This window comes from Trichosurus vulpecula, chromosome 8 (assembly GCF_011100635.1).
Source record: "Trichosurus vulpecula isolate mTriVul1 chromosome 8, mTriVul1.pri, whole genome shotgun sequence".
NCBI classification, from domain to species: domain Eukaryota; kingdom Metazoa; phylum Chordata; class Mammalia; order Diprotodontia; family Phalangeridae; genus Trichosurus; species Trichosurus vulpecula.
In genome coordinates this window covers 112,302,104-112,318,643 of record NC_050580.1, presented here as the reverse complement: position 1 = coordinate 112,318,643, position 16,540 = coordinate 112,302,104, and the positions used below count along the sequence as shown (strand labels likewise).

At 37.6% G+C, this 16,540-nt stretch overlaps 1 protein-coding gene across 8 annotated transcripts in view; it reads left to right on the top strand.

The window, feature by feature from the left end:
- Positions 1-16,540, top strand: part of GBF1 (golgi brefeldin A resistant guanine nucleotide exchange factor 1) — a 128,137-nt gene that overhangs the window by 8,079 nt on the left and 103,518 nt on the right. For 7 of the 8 annotated variants that reach the window (XM_036734194.1, XM_036734195.1, XM_036734190.1 and 4 more), the window contains exons 2-3: positions 12,817-12,922; positions 15,147-15,213. In XM_036734194.1, the coding sequence (XP_036590089.1) occupies positions 12,827-12,922; positions 15,147-15,213 (163 nt within the window). In that variant the 5' untranslated portion in view covers positions 12,817-12,826. Of the gene's footprint in view, positions 1-11,175; positions 11,264-12,816; positions 12,923-15,146; positions 15,214-16,540 lie in introns of those variants that run through there. The other variant, XM_036734189.1, reaches the window with a different exon arrangement.

The following is a 16,540-nucleotide window of genomic DNA, read 5'->3' as shown; positions in this document are numbered from 1 at the left end:
CCTATGGGGCATGAAATAGAAGAGGTCTTATCCCTAGAGGGCAGCTTAGTACTAGGGATGGTCTTGGGGCAGAACCCTACTGAAGTTGGGGAGATGACATAGACTAGACCATCTTTTCCCCATGCCCATGGTCCTGGGGCAGGACTCAACTAGAAACTGGCATAGTTTGCAATTCTTATAATTGTTTCTTCATATCCTTTTCCTTTGGCCACTTGTCCATTCATTGAGGGATGACTTTTAGTGTTATGTACTTAACACTTCACTAAGACTTTTGGAACACACTGTATATTTGTGTTAGTGCCTTATTTATTTTGTGTAAACACAAATCATGGTTGGAGATATTTGTAAAGATTTTCCCAGTCAAAGTGCTGCCTTTACCATTCTAGTTGCATTGAATTTGTCCGTGCAGAAGCTTTTAAATTTTTTTGTAATCAAAGTTATCCATATTATCTTTTGTGATAGCCTCTATCTAGTGTTTGGTTAATAATCCTTCCCTTAGACATAGTTGTAAAAAGTACGTTATCTGGTTTTCTTCTAATATTTTTATGATATATCTTTAGTATTTAGATTACATTTCCATTTTGAGCTTACTGTAATGTATGGTGAAATCTTAGAACTTTTTAAGTCTTGGATCTTCAGAGCTACTTTGGGCAGTCTAGGGAAAGGAAAAGCTACTGAGCCATGTTCTATCTGTTCAGTTCTCTAGTACTAGCCACTTTCCCTCTAGCCAATCTGTCAGTCATTTAATTTAGGTGTTTTATATTTTTGTTAATATTCATGTATTTAATTTAGATCGCAAGTTTTATTGGCATATAATTAGGCAAAATAATTTCTAATAACTTCTTTTATTTCTTCATTGATTGTGAATTCACCTTTTTCATTTTTGATGCTGATAATTTGATTTTATTTTTTAAAAAAATCAAGTTAGACAATGGTTGATCTTTTCTATTTTTTTGTTTTCTAAAAACCAGCTCCCAGTTTTACTTATGATTTTATTGGGTTTTTTGTTTTCAGTTTTTTTCATCTCTTCTTTGATTTTCAGGATTTCTATTTTGATGCTTAATCGATGCTTTCAAGTTTTTTATTGTTCTTTTTCTCTTTTATTGATGAAAGTGTTTAGAGATACATTTTCATATAAGGACTACTTTAGCTGCATATCGAAAAGTTTGATGTATTACCCATTGTTGTTATTTCCTTAATAAAATTATGGATTGGTTCTATGATTGGTTCTTTGATCCAACCATTCTTTAGGATTTTTATTTCTTGTCAATTAGTTTTAAATTGTTTCTTAAATGGCTTTTTATTGAATATGCTTTTTGTTGTGGTCTGTAAAAGTTAAACTTAATATTTCTAGTTTTCTGCATTTGAACATTGTTATTTCCCTAATACATGGTTAATTTTTGTGAAGGTGCCATGCACAACTGAGAAATATGGATGCCCCTTTTTCTTTGTTCCTATTCAGTAATCTCTAGACGTATCATAACTAGCTTTTCTAAAATTTTATTCGTGTCTTTCACTTCTTCTTCATTTTATTTTATGGTGGTGAAGTGGATAGAGCTCTTTTTCTACAGTCAGGAAGACCTGACTTCAAGAAATCTTGCCAGTCATTTAACCTGTGTTTGCCTCAGTTTCCTTATATGTAAAATGGGGAAGTACTATTTCCCAGAATTATTGTAAGGATCGAATGAGATTGTAAATAATTGTGAAGTTCTTAGCATAATGCCTGTTACGTAGCAAGTTCTGTATAAATGTTAGCTATTATTATTATTAACTAGGTCTGAATGATATAAATTGTAGTCCTCTACTACTATAGTTTTATTCTCTATTTCTCTTTATAACTCATTTAACTTTAAGTATTTGATGCTATGCCTCTTGATGTATATGCTTAGCATTGATATTAACTGTCCGTGGTACTTTTCAACAAAATGTAGTTTTTCTCTTTTTTAATTAACTCAATTTTTGCTGTTGCTTTGCCTGAGATCATGATTGCTACCCTTGCATTTTTTACTTCAGATGAAGCATAATAGATTTTGCTTTTCCTCTTATTTTAATTCTGTAAGCATCTTTCTATTTCAAGTGTGTTTCTTATAAACAGCACATTGTCTGATTCTGCTTTCTAATCCATTCTGGTATCTTCCTTTTCTTATGGGTAAGTTCATCCCCTTCACATTCATAGTCATGATTGCTAATTGTGTACTTCTCTTCCCTCTATTCTCTTATTCTTTTCCTTCTCTTTCTTTCCCATTTCTTATTTCTAAAGAACAAGTGGGTCATGTGAGAGGAGTGAGTACAGCACTAAGTGCCCTAGGTTTGGTATAATCTGCTTATGTCCCCCAGCCCATTTTCTCTTTCCCTTACCCAGAGCTTAATAACAGGTCTTTCATTCTTTTCTTTTAAATGCCTCTTCAAAATCAATTCTAGAGAGAGTTTGTTTTGCTTAATACTAAACCTTCTCTTAATCTAGCCTCCCCCTTATTTCCCTTTTCCGCCTTTCCCTCCTGTTTTCTTGTTGAGTGAAATGTATTTCTGTACCCAACTGTATATATTCTTCCTTCCTTTGACCAGTTCAGATTCAAGTGTTGCCCACTCATTCTCTTGTTTTAGAAGAAGACTACTTCTGCACCCCAGTTATGGGTGATAATTTTCCCCATCCTTACTCTCCCTTTCTTCCTATAACATAGTCCTCTTCTCTTCCCTTTCCACTAGTCTTTTAATATCATCAAGACAACAGAATTAGTCTCAGTTTTTCTAATTAGATTCCCTCCATGACTCTTAGTGATAATAGGGTTCAGAGGGAACATATCTTTCATCTTACCTTATTAGAATATAAGCATGTTAGTTTTGTTTATTCTCTTATGATGATTGTTCATGTTTACCTTTTAAATTTTTTCTTGACTCCCGTGTTTGCACTTAAGAGTTTCTTTTCAGTTCTGTTTTTGCTTTTTTTTAAATCAGGAATGCTTAGAAGTCCTTTATTTAATTAAAAGTCCTCCCCTCCCCCCTTTTTTTCTTCCTGTAGGATTGTACCCACTTTTTCCGGATAAGTCATTCTTGGTTGTAAATCTATATATATATATTTTTTGCCTTCTGGAATATCATATTCTGAGTTCTCCATTCTTTTTAAGTGATGATTGCTAAATCTTGTGTAATAACTGACTTTGGCTCTTCAATACTTAGTTCTTTCTTTTTGGCTGCTTGCAGTATTTTTCCTTTGACCTGGACACTCTGATTTTGGCTGTAATATTCCTAGGAGTTTTCATTTTGGTGTTTCTTTTAGGAAATGACCAGTAGATTATTGCTGTTTCTACTTTGCCTTCTGATTCTAAGGGGTCTAAACAATTTTCTTTCAAGTTTCTCAAAATATGATTTCTAGGCTTTTTTTTTTGTCATGGCTTTCAATTCCTAAATTATCTCTTAGATCTATTTTCCAGGTAAGTCATTTTGGCTAAGAGACATTTTATGTTTTCCTCTATTTTTTTTCAGTCTTTTGACTTTGTTTTAATATTTCTTGTTGTCTCGTGGAGTTACTGACTTCTGTGTGGTCCATTCCAATTTTCAGAGAGTTTGTTACTTGGACAAAGTTTTGTACCTCTTCTGTAAGCTATAAATCCCCTTTCTAATTCTTTCTTCCATAACTCTCATTTCTTTTCCAATTTTTTCGTCCCATACTCTCATTATATCCATTAAAAACATTTTAAAACTTTTGTTTTATCTCTTCTAGGAATTCTAATTGAATTTGTGCGTACGCTGTGTTTTTCTTTCTGGCTTTGGAGTCATACTCTTTTTCTGAGTTTATATCTTGAGCTTCCCTGTCACAATATGTATTATGGAATTCTTTTTTATTTGTTCATTCTTCTAGCCTATTTCCTGCCTTTAGACTCATGGTTAGGGCTGGACTCTGTGTCCTTCTAGATGGAAAATCTGGGCTGGTCATATTGCTGCTTTCTTCATCTATTGAATGTTGTATTATTCTAAGATTTTACTTACAGCTCAGACTGGCAATCCATGAGCTTTCAGTGCTCTCCAAGTGCTCTTTTCCAGGGCAAAGTCTGATTGTTTATCCCCCTGGTCTGACCTGGGTTTGGATCTGAGCAACAGTAGACTATTAAAAAACAAACAAACAAACATATTTCCACATTAGTCATGTTGTGAAAGAAGAATCAGAACAAAAGGGAAAAACCATGAGAAAGGAAAAAAAAATGAAAATAGAATGCTTCAATCTGCATTCAGACTCCATGGTTCTTTCTTTGGATGTGGGTAGCATTTTCCATCATGAGTCTTTTGGAATTGTCTTAGATCATTTTGTTGCTGAGAAGAGCTAAGTCTATCAAAATTGGTCATCACAAAATGTTGCTGTTACTGTGTACTATGTTCTCCTGGTTCTGCTCACTTCACTCAGCATCAGTTCATGTAAATCTTTCCAGGTTTTTCTAAAATCTGCCTGCTCATCATTTCTCACAGTACAGTAGTTTCCATTACATTCATATATCACAACTTGTTCAGCCATTCCCCAACTGATGGATATCCCCTCAATTTCCAATTCTTTGCCACCACAAAAAGAGTTGCTATAAATATTTTTGTACGTGTGGGTCCTTTTCTTTTTTTTTTATGATCTCTTTGGGATACAGACCTGAATCAAAGGGTATACACAGTTGTATAGCCCTTTGGGCATAGTTCCAAATTGCTCTCCAGAATGGTTGGATCAGTTCACAACTCCACCAACAATGCATTAGTGTTCCAGTTTTCCCACATTTTCTCCAATATTTATCATTTTCTTTTTTTGTCACGTTAGGTATGAGGTGGTATCTCAGAGTTGTTTTAATTAACATTTCTCTAATCAATAGTGGTTTAGGGCATTTTTTTCATATGACTATAGATAGCTTTAATTTCTTCCTCTGAAAATTGCCTGTTCCTATCCTTTTACCATTTATCAATTGGGGAATGACTTATATTCTTGTAAATTTGACTCAATTCTCTGTATATTTTAGAACTGAGGCCTTTATTAGAGACACTGACTGTAAAAATTATTTCTCAGTTTTCTGCTTCCCTTCCAGTCTTGGTTGCATTGACTTTGTTTGTGTAAAAACTTTTTAATTTAATGTAGTCAAAATTACCCATTTTGCCTTCCATAATGTTTTCTCTCTCTCTTGTTTGGTCATAAATTCTTCCCTTCTCCATAGATCTGATAGGTAAATTATTCCTTGCTCTCCTAATTTGCTTATAATATCACCTTTTATGTCTAAATCATGTACCCATTTTGACCTTATCTTGATATGTAGTGTAAGATGTTGGTCTATGCCTAGTTTCTTTCATACTATTTTCCAGTTTTCCCAGCAGTTTTTGTCAAATAGTGAGTTCTTATCCCAGAAGTCGGAGTCTTTGGGTTTATCAGAAAGTAGATTATTATAGTTATTGACTGCTGTGTCTTGTGTACCTAACCTATTCCACTTACCAAATAATTTTGATGATTGCTGCTTTATAATACAGTTTTGGTTCTGGTTAGGCCACCTTACCTTGCATTTCTTTTCATTAATTCGCACAACACTAGACTATTGTTGGATTCAATCATTATCAACCAGCTGGAAAATATTACTGGTTCAGAATGACACAATTGGGGAGGTAGAGCCAAGGTGGTGGGGTAAAGGCAGTTTTTCCCTGAGCTCTCCCCCAGACCCTTCCAGATACCTTTAAAAATGACTCTAAACAAATCTTAGAGCAGCAGAACCCGCAAAAAGACAAAGTGAAACAAGTTTCCAGCCCAAGACAACTTGGAAGATTGGTAGGAAAGGTCTGTTACACCAGGGTGAGAGAGGAGTGCAGTCCAGCACAGGCCGTGCCAGTGCAGACTGAGCCCCAGCAAAGGTGGAACAGGTCTCAGGGCCACTGAATCACTGGCAGCAGTGGCATTTTCCAGATCTCTCAGCCCACAGATGCCAAAGACAGCTTAGAAGGTCAGCAAAAAAGGTCTGTCATGCCTGAGTGAGAGTGGAGCACAGTCCAGCGCAGGCCGTAACAGCACGGCCCTGGCTCCAGCAAACCAGGAGCAGGCCTTGAGAGTGACTGAATTACCTGTGGCAGTAGGAACAGCTGTTTCTGGAGCTCTCAGCCCACAGAGAGTAAGGAGGTTGAACAACTGGTCAGAAGGAGATTCCAGGGGTCTCTTTGCTAGTGCTGAGGCCATACTTGGATCTGGGTTGCAGTCCTGGGTGTCATTCCCAGGGTGAGGAGGAGCACTAGCATAGCAGAGCTTGTGGCAACAGTGGAGGGGCAGAAAAGAGTGCTTGTGGTCATTCACAGACCAGAACACAGGCCAGGAGAGTAGTAAATGCGCCTGTCCTTAGATCATACTACCTTGGAGGAACTGAAAACTTACAAGTCCCTAGAAGTATCTCTGAAAACAGCTCCACAAAATCCCTGAAGCTTGTGATAATATGCCCTCCACCCTGGAAGCAGAGCCCTACTTTAACAAAGAGTTAAAAGTCAACTAGTAGGTTGGGAAAGTGAGCAAACAACAGAAAAAAAAAACACGTGATTATCAAAAGTTGCTATGATGACAAGGAAAATCAAAACACACACTCAGAAGAAGACAACAAAGTCAAAACTTCTACATCCAAAGCCTCCAAAAAAAATGTGAATTGGTCTCAGGCCATGGAAGAGCTCAAAAAAGATTTTGAAAATCAAATAAGAGAGATAGAGGAAGAATTGGGAAGAGAAATGAGAGTGATGCAAGAAAATCATAAAAAATGATTCAACAGCTTGGTAAAAGAGACACATAATGACATAATTGTATGTTCCCTTTTGGTCTTGGGATTCCTGCCCTGGTTATTCCTCTGTAGGATTCAGACTGGGCTAGAAGCTGGAACTGAAACCCTGTTCTGCTTCTAGGATCCAAGCCACACTTTTGTTGCTTGCTTCTGAATCTGCTCTGTGTACCTATCAGGGCCTACAAAATGCCACCCCTGGGTGCAGGCATCTTTCTTTGTCCGCTTTGGATCAGGGACCTGGAACTTGGTAGTAAGTGGTAAAGCTTCCAGTTGGCACTGGTTCTAGGACCTCCTCTTGCTCTGATAACACAAATTCTCCCTGGTTAGTGGAGTGTGCCATATATGGTATGCTTCTACCTAGACTCTATCCCTGGTTGTCCATAGACCTCTCAGCTTTCCCAGGCCAACCTGGGCTAGAAAATTGACTTTCTATGACTTTCTTTTGTATTTCCCCATCAAGATTCAATCTGGCATGTTTTCTAGATCTCTTTGGAGGACTTTTGGGGGAGAAGGAACTTGCTATACTTCTCTGATGCTCTGACATCTTTCATTTGGTTTTTAAAATCATTTTTTAGCTGTTTTTTTTTTTTAAAAAAAACTCTTCCTTCATTTCTTCTAGGAATTCTGGTTGGACTTTTGCCTGAGCTGTATTTTTCTTCGAGGTTTTACTTATAGATATTTTGGAATTGTTCTCTTCTTTTGGGTTTGTATCTTGAGTGCTTCTGTTACCCTAATAGTTCTTCATGGAGGGAACCTTTTTTTGTTTGCTCGGCATATTTCCTGACTTTGGACTTTATGTTAGGGCCAGATTTTACACATCTGTGAAGAATGTCTTAGCCAAGTTTTTTTTTTTTTCCTTGTGGGTTCTTCTTTGTCTTTCATGGTGTATTGAATGTTGTGTTATTCCAGGATCTCAAGGACAGCTTAGGCTGGGGACTTGCAAGCTTTAGTACTGATCCAGGACAAAAAAGCATCTTGCTTCTGCCACCATTTCATCAGTCAGAACTCCAGCTTGAGCTTTATCTTTGAGAAGAGCTCTGTACAAAGAACTGGGGAGAGATACAAAAGGAAGTGATGATACAGGCACTGTTCAAATAATTAAACTGTAACAGGGAAGTCCATACAAAATAAACATTTTACAAGAGTATTGACCAAAAAACAATATACAGCCATGGCAGGGAAAAGATATATAGGCACAAATAATTGAAAATTGATGACATGAAATCAGTCAACAAGGTTTTGTTAATCATTTCCTGTATGCCAAGAAGTGTGCTAAGTGCTTGAAGAAATAACCTGTGGAAGGAGAAAAAAATGTATAGAAGAAATACTGTATAGAACTTGGAAATGCTGTATAAAGAGAATGAGGAAAGATAGGTGACTGGAGATTAGCTGATCAAGGAGAAGAAGGTGGAGGGACAAATTTGAGGCTCTTGTAACTAAGATTTGTATCTAATTCTTAGGTGAGAAGAACAACAGTATGCATAAAACGCAGAAGTGGGGTTATGAGAATGGTCAGTCTATAGAGATTTGTTGGTGAAAATTTTCTCTAAAAAATTTCTTTTTAAACAGATCGGTGAGGTGGAGAAAGGCATCAGTTTTTTTTTGCTCCTGTTCTTTGGTCTGTTTCTTTTCTTTTCCGTTGGGTGACAGGACATACTTTCTGTCTATACAAAATAATCACTGAGATTCAGGGACCTATGATTATTTTTATTTCTTTAAGTTTAAGTTTTTATTGATTTCTTGTGTTTTTATATTACCTTTATTTCTGAATATATTCCTTTACCTTCTCCTACCAGTTGAGCAAAGGAATTTTTAAAAAATTAGATAAAATTCCTTAAAAAAAGAATTTAAAAAAAATTTTAATATGCAAAGGAAGAAAAAAAACAATTTAGCAAAACTAACCAACATATGAACTTAGTCTGAGAGTATCTGCGGTGTATCTGCGGTGTTGCACACCTAGCATAGTTCACCTTCCTCCGTTGGTGGGAAAGGGGCACATCTCATTTCTTCTTTGGGGTCCGGCTTGGCCATTATAATGACATAGTGCTTGGCTTTGTTGAGGCTTTTGTTGTTATTGTTGTTGCTGTTTGTGTCCTTTCATTTTCTATTGTGTATATTGTTTTCCTAATTCTGCTTACTTATTTTTGCATCAGTTCATATATCTTCACCATCCTGCTCTGATTCTTCATATTCATCGTTACATCGTTGTTGTGCCAGTTTGTTCTCGATGAACGCGTATCCGCTTTGTTTCTAGTGCTTTGCTACCAAAATAGTTCTGCTACAAACATCTCCTTTTATCTTTGACTTCCTTGGGGTATATGCCCTGCAATGGAATCTTTTCTTACTGTTCCTCACATAAGATGCTCTGTCTATTCCTTTGTACAGGCTGTCCTCAGTGTCTGACACATACTCCCTCCTCACCTCCACCTCTTAGAATACCTTGTTTTCCTCAAAACTCAGCTCAGGCTACCTTCTACATGAAGCCTTTCCTGATCTCCACCTCCCCCACCTCACCCCTGCTTCACCAACTAGTATTGCCCTCTCCAACAAAACTACTTTGTGTTTATTTTGTGTATGCTTTTATAGGTATAATTATAGAATGTAAACTCCTTGAGGGCACACAGATGGGTTATTTTTATCTTTGTGTTCCTAGCTCCTGCTTAATAATAGGCACTTAATAAATGCTTATTGATTAGTTGATTTGATTAATCTTTGGGAGGGACCCATTATTTTAAAGATTCATAATTTCATAAATGTGAATAATCCTTCCTTTAGCACATATTTTACTCCCCCAAAGTTATTATCTAGTGTTCAATCATGGGGTGTTTAGCCTTTACAAAATTAGTTGGGTGTGTGCGCACACCCACACCTCCTCCCTGTTGCTGGTTATATTCAGTTCACGTCAAAGATATATTAAGTACCTACTGTATGTAAGGAGCTGAAGATAAAAAGATAAAAATGCCCCGTCCTTAAGGAGTTTATGTTCTATCAGTGGAAATAGAGGTACAACAAATACACAAACAAACATGGTACAAGGTAGGAGTGATAAAAGCAAAGTGACCTAGTAAAAGTTGATGCAGGAGAACACTTCATTAAGGGAAAGCCAGGGAAGCTTTACAAAGGAGGTGGTACCTGAGCTAGATCTTGAATGGAGATAAGGACTTATAGGATCATAGATTTATTCTATGGTTCTAACTAATCCTCTTACTTTAGAAAGAAATGAGGAAGGACTGTATTACTGGTTTTAGTGGTGGTGGTGTTGAGTTCCCAAATCTTCCTTCTTTCCATCCTTCCATCCTTTCTCTCTCTTTCTTTTTCTTTTTTAAAGAGAAAAAATTTTTATTTAAAGGGTTCATTTTAATACATTATTCATAAGAGGCATTCCTCATAAGGATTCCCTTGACACGAATGTTTCCAAGGGTGTCCTGCTACCCACAGGAACCTCAGGCATCTTCACCTGGTGTCTCAGTCTGATGATGGACTATCAAGAGGCTTCCTCTCTTCCACTGGAGCTCACTTGCCTTGACCTGAGCTCAGTGGGAGCTGTAAGAAAGCCTGATTTGTGCTTTTGGAGAGCAGTCTATCCAAAGAGGTAGTAGAAATAGACTTGGAGAGAGAGGGACTAGAGATTTTAGTCTTTCTTTCCCTCCACTTCCAGCCTCTTTCCCCTCAGAGGGCCAAGATATCCCAAATGCCCAGAGCCCAGGAATTCAGTAGTAGTGTCCCTTGAAACATCCCTTGAAACATCCCTCAAAGCCCAACACCATGGTTGGGCCACTGTGAACCACTGTGAACCACTGTGAGAACAGCAAAGGAGAGAAGGAGGCAAGCCTCTCATACTTGTCATTAAAAGTCAAGGGTTATATCCTCTTCATGGGTTCTGGGGCCCAGGCCATGGTGAATGTGTAAGGGGGTGGAGAGGGGAGGGACAGTCTAGCACGACTTCCCTAGAAGCAAACATCAGGCCTCTACATTCATTTCCCTCCCCAGGTCCTTGAATGGGTTCTGCTAAGACTATGCTAGCTGAGGGGCTGAGGAGATTAGGAAGGCCCCCCAGGGGGCCAGCAGGCCTGATGGTACCTGTTCTTAAATGTTTTTGATAACAGCATTATATTTAAGACGAACAGGGAACCAACATAAATATATGACACTAAAAATGATGCTCCAATGGAGTAGTCAAAGGATATGAACAAATAATTGTCAAAAAAATTGCAAACTATTAACAACACGTATGAAAGATTACCATAGTTTACATGAAGAGGAGGTCAATATTAAATAAGGCTGGAAAGGTAGTTTAGAATCAGATTATGGTGGGTCTTAAATGGCCAGATTAAGAAATTTGTATTTTATTTTTAGTCCAATTAAAAAAATATTTGTTAAATGCCTGTTAACATGGAAGTCATTGTTCTAGGTGCTGGGGATACCAAGAGGAAATAAAAATAAAAACCAGTTTTGCCCTCAAGGAATTTCTGTTTCACTGGGAGAGAGGGAATTAGTAGGTAAGTCAGTCTAGTGTAATTGAAGAAGAGAAAAAACACAGTTATTGAGGATCAGGAAAGGTTTTGAGTAGGAACTGGTACCTTAGCTAGGGATTCAAAGATGATGGCCTATAGAACACTTCCATAGCAGTGAAAATACATACGTAAATCAGGCTGTAAGGAGAGCTGGGTTTCCTTAGTGTCCAGTTAGGGACATCACTTTTCTCAGCCTCAGTTTCCTCCTTCATAAGATGGGGATCATAATAGCTTTAGCATTTACCCCTCAGGGTTGTAAGGATCGAATAATATGTAGGAAGTGCTTTGTAAACCTTAAATATAGAAGAATCAGGTGCTAGTATTATTTTTTAATAAAAAATTAAATGTCCTAAAATTGGTACCATGTGATCCCAAAGTTTTCTGTCCAAGTGGAGATTCTATTCTGGAGGTATTTGCTAATGCAGTTTGCAAATGAGGCTTCCTTTCAGTTCATTCAGTGCAGCCCTCAAATTTCCTATTCATATTAGATTTCAGAGAGCTGTATTACTCTGTACCTGTAATCATAGAATGCCAGTATGTCAGAGCTAGGAGGTATCTTAGAGATCATGTTGTAGTTCAACCTCTCCATTTGACAGATTAGTAAACAAAGGGTTAAGCTCTTACGTTAAGGTTAGCTGGTTAGTAGCAGAGCTGGGATTAGGACTCTTGGCTGTAAGGTGAGTGTTATTTCTACTACATGGCATGGCAGTATAGATACTTTTAAAAAATGGAGATGATAAATGCAGTTTCATCACGAAGACCACTTACTCTTCAAATAATGTCTTTGAACTTCTTTGACCCATCATTACTTGAGGGGTGGACAAAGAGGAATAGTGAAAAGGTTGGAACATTGTCTTTAACTAGCATTACCATTGTCTTTAACAAATCAACATTACCTGTTTACTCATAGACACAAAGGCCTCACCAGATTGTCCGTTGAGACTCCTTACTTTATTTCTGAAACAAATATGTCTACTGGAAATTGGCTTTTTTGGGAGGCTCTTTCTGTTAATACCTGTTGGCTTACAGTGAATCACTTGAGCTGGGGAGTTCCGAGCTACAGTAGGGCTAAAGCTGATTGGGTGCCTGTGCCAAATCTAGTACCAATACGAAGAGCCTTTGGGAGCTGCCTAAAGAGGGTTGAACTATCCCAGAAAATGGAGCAGGTCCATTCTTCTGCCTGTGCCGATCAGGAGTGTGATCCAGCCTGTGAGGGGGTGGTGTTATACTTCTAACCTGGGCAAAATATGGAGACCCAATTTCAAAAAACAACAGAAATCTCTTGACTTAATCTCAGCTTCTGGGATTTTCAGGAAGGAAACAAAATAATTGTTATCATTAGAAGGAATTGATTTCAATTTGAAAAAGCATTTAATAAATATTGGGTGAGTGTTATGAATGTTTATCCCAATTTTGATAATGTTAATTCCTACTTCCCCCATAGGCATGAATTGATATTACGTGGTGATAGGTTGCTTAAGGGACAGGCTATGGGTGGCCATGCATTAATCAGATTTCCCTCTTCACTTTTTTGGTAGGTTTGCCAGGATGGTGGATAAAAGTATTTACATCATCCAGGGAGAGATTAACATTGTGGTAGGGGCCATCAAACGGAATGCAAGATGGAGTACTCACACCCCTGTGGTAAGTTAGGTAAATGGGTAGAATTCCAAACTCTGATGGTTTAACTGCTGCTTTGCCTTAGGTGATTCATCAAGCATTTTCTGTCACTTAATAAATGTTTAGTGAATTGAATTAGGGTTACAAGTCTCTTCTAGTAGGATTTCCAATAATACAGAAAATAATAATACTCCATTATGTTTATATAGTGTAGACTTTTCAAAGTGTTTTCCCATGCATTATCTCATTCAGTCTTCTCAACAGCCATATGAAGTAGGCAAGCATTATTTCAACATTCTGCAGGTGAAAAAGTTCAGGCTTAATATGCGGCAGAGCCAGTATTAGAATTTAGGCCTGCTGGTTTTTGACCAAATGCTCTTTCCAGAATTCAAGATTTCCTTTAGCATTCCCTCAGGAGTCTTTCAGTTTCATATTAACCAATAATACATGTTCTTCTTTAACTCGTGGTATAAAAGATTTCCTAATTCTATTGCTTTTTCTGGTTGTTTTTCAACATTCAAATAATTGTACTTCAAGGTATATGTACTAGTAAGCTGTGCTGAGTAAGGATTTCAACTCAGCACCACTACTAGGCACATATATTGAAGGTGAGAGGGTGAAGAGATGTAAGACATATGGGCAATAGCATCCCCGTAGATGATAAAGGAAAAGAGTTTGAGCTGCGATCCAGATTTCTGTGGTACAGAAAGAGCCATTGTCTTGCATGTGATCCTATAGTGGTTTGGTTGGTATTCTACATCATGACGTCAGAAACCTTGGTTTGCATCTTAGTCATGGTGATTAATAATAGTCACATTTTGTTTTAGAAGAGATACTGGACTTGGAGTGAGAAGATCTATATTTCAATCCTGGCTCTTGCACTTACTAGATTTGTCCCTCTAGAGAAGTCACTTAAAATCTTTGAGCCTCAGTTTCCTCATTATAAAATGAGGATAATACCTGCTCTACTTATCTCACAGTGCTATTGTGAGATTCAAATGAGATAATATAAGTGAAGTTGTTGCGTAAGCTATAAGGCATACTCAAAGGTAAGGGATGATAATCATAAGTATTAAGAAAATACTAATGTGTCTTCATTTGTTGGTTAACAAGTACCCTGCCAGCATCCTAATTAAATTTTTAAGGCCTTAAATGGCTTCCTTTTGACTTGAAAATCTTAGTTCCTCATGCTTAATATCCCAGGAATCCTTACTTATTTATCTAGATTTGAGCCAGGAGTTCTATAATTGCACTGCTCAATTATTTTTATTGTTTTATTGTTATTTAAATATATGTCTGGATGTTCTAAGGCCTGATAGCATAGTGTCTGTGAGGAGAGAAATTCAACCAATAAATACCATATTGACTTTTACTATATGAGAGGCAGCACAATGTAGTAGATAGAGAGTTAGCTTTGTAGTCAGGAATACCTGGATTCATGTCCTACTGTTAACACAGACCAACTGTGTGACAATGTTACTGTGGTAGTCCCCTCAGGCAACTCTAAGACTATAAATTGCAGAGGAGATGCTGATCTGTATCATCAAAGATAGTTTCCATATTCATGAACAAAATCACAGAACTTGACCCACTCTTTGCCCTCTCCATTGACTTATATAGTTTCCCAGTCTCGATTTTGAAGAAATATACATATTTTTTCCCCATGTAACTCTATATCAGAAGCAGTAAGAGCCCCGTCTGAAGGCCTGATAAAAGCAGTTGGAGAGCTGGGAATGACCCTAGTTTTAAAGTTAAAAGTGAAAGTGCTTAACCATCATTCATACCTCTTTAGTTCCTCTTAACAATTCTTTAGAAGTTTAGCTAGGGGGGAAATGATATTGGATTTTGGGGTTCAGGGGCCATTTATTTTTTCATAAAATAGTTACTAAAAAATGAAAGAGGAGTTATTAATAGAGAAGTCAGTGTAGAATTCCTTAGTCAGCCTTAACCCAATGTCTTATTTCTTAGAACTATCTTGCAGCCTTTTTCTTCCTATTCTCACACGTCTCTTGGGTATCTCTTTATTCAGGACAAATGAGGTGGTGTGAAAGTTGATTAACTTTCCTTTTTTTTCCGTTCTTTTGGTTTTGTTTTATTTAACCTCCCTTTTATGAAAAAAAGCAAACTTCCAACTAGGAATTCTGTTTGGGATCAGAAAAGTACACCTAGTTCTTGTTCTTCTTGATGCATTTTTCATCATAATTCCCTTTTGGCTCAATAATGACTTCTGTTTCCGTGTGATCTACAGGATGAAGAACGAGATCCCTTGCTGCATAGTTTCAGTCATCTAAAGGAGGTTTTAAATAATATAACAGGTAAGCTTCCCATTATATAAAGAGGGCCTCTTACCTGAGACAGAAGATACATATGTACATTTTGGTGTAGATGTTTCACTTCCTGATACCTAATATCTCCCCTAAAGCACTGACTATAGTGCCACACTCCTAGTGAACATTGATTCTTCATTCACTTCATTCTTTTCCCCACCTTGATATATCTACTTGTATTGTTTAAAAAATAAAACAACCACACCCACATCCCTCTCCTATCCACATGCTAGCATGCACCAAAGGCCAGAAGTTGCCAGTAGAAGTCAGGTATTTATCGTTTGATACAAACACAGATTATTGTTGTTGTTGTTGTTGTGTTTGTCCTTCGTTCTGGAAGAGGACCATGACATCAGGGAAATGATGACATGACTTGCAGTTGACTTTGATTTGAGTGAAGGAAGGCTGTGCAAGGTCACCAGCCTCACTTTCTCCTCCAGAGCCGTCTGGGTCCAGTGGCCTGATATTCACTAGGATGACTAGAAATGGCCCAGGGTGTATTACGTGACCCTGGCCCTTTCAGGCTAAGGTCTTTTCAGGTTTTCACTTTGAGTGAGGTAACACCTGTTCAGTGAATAGGCCTCTTTAAGAAGTTAATCAAGGGATGGATGGCCCCTTTAATCAAAAACTCAAAAAAAAAAATCCAACTGGGAGGGGAAGACCCTCAGGGTTCTTGCCCAAAAGAGAAACAGTTATGATTTAGTATTTACATTCACTTTGTGCTAAGAGGGCAGGGACCTATTGTCCAACCTATGAGATCCAGAGTGAATTGGATTTAAGGCTTGGTTTTTGAGGAAGAAATGTAGCCAATAAACCAAAAGTTAAGGAGACAGCCTTTGACCATGGAAATGTACCTTTCTTTGGGAAGAGCACCCTCAGGTAAGGAGAGAGTGTAACAACAGTGCTACTTGCTGCTACTGCGGCTGTGAAAGGTCAGTAACACCAGCACACAGGAGGGCTACTAGCACAGATTCTTTGATCTGCTTTTCTAAGGAAAGCAACTTTAAGGAGTTTACAATCTCCCTTTAATTAAGTATATATATATCATTCCCTTAGTTCAGGGGAAAAAGTCAGAGCCCTGAACTTCAGAGAAAACACAAATGGAAATTACATGCAGAAATTATATAAATAGAGCAAATAACACAAATCAGTAGACAGAGCTTCTAATGTCTGTCCATAGCAATACGTACATAGTTGCCAGAGAGAGCGAAGAGCACCAACATCTGGGTTTTCAAAGCCAGGGAGCTCCTTACAGTTATAGAGTCTCGTCTGGTCAAATCACACAACACTCTTCCAGTGAGTGAGCCCTAAGCAA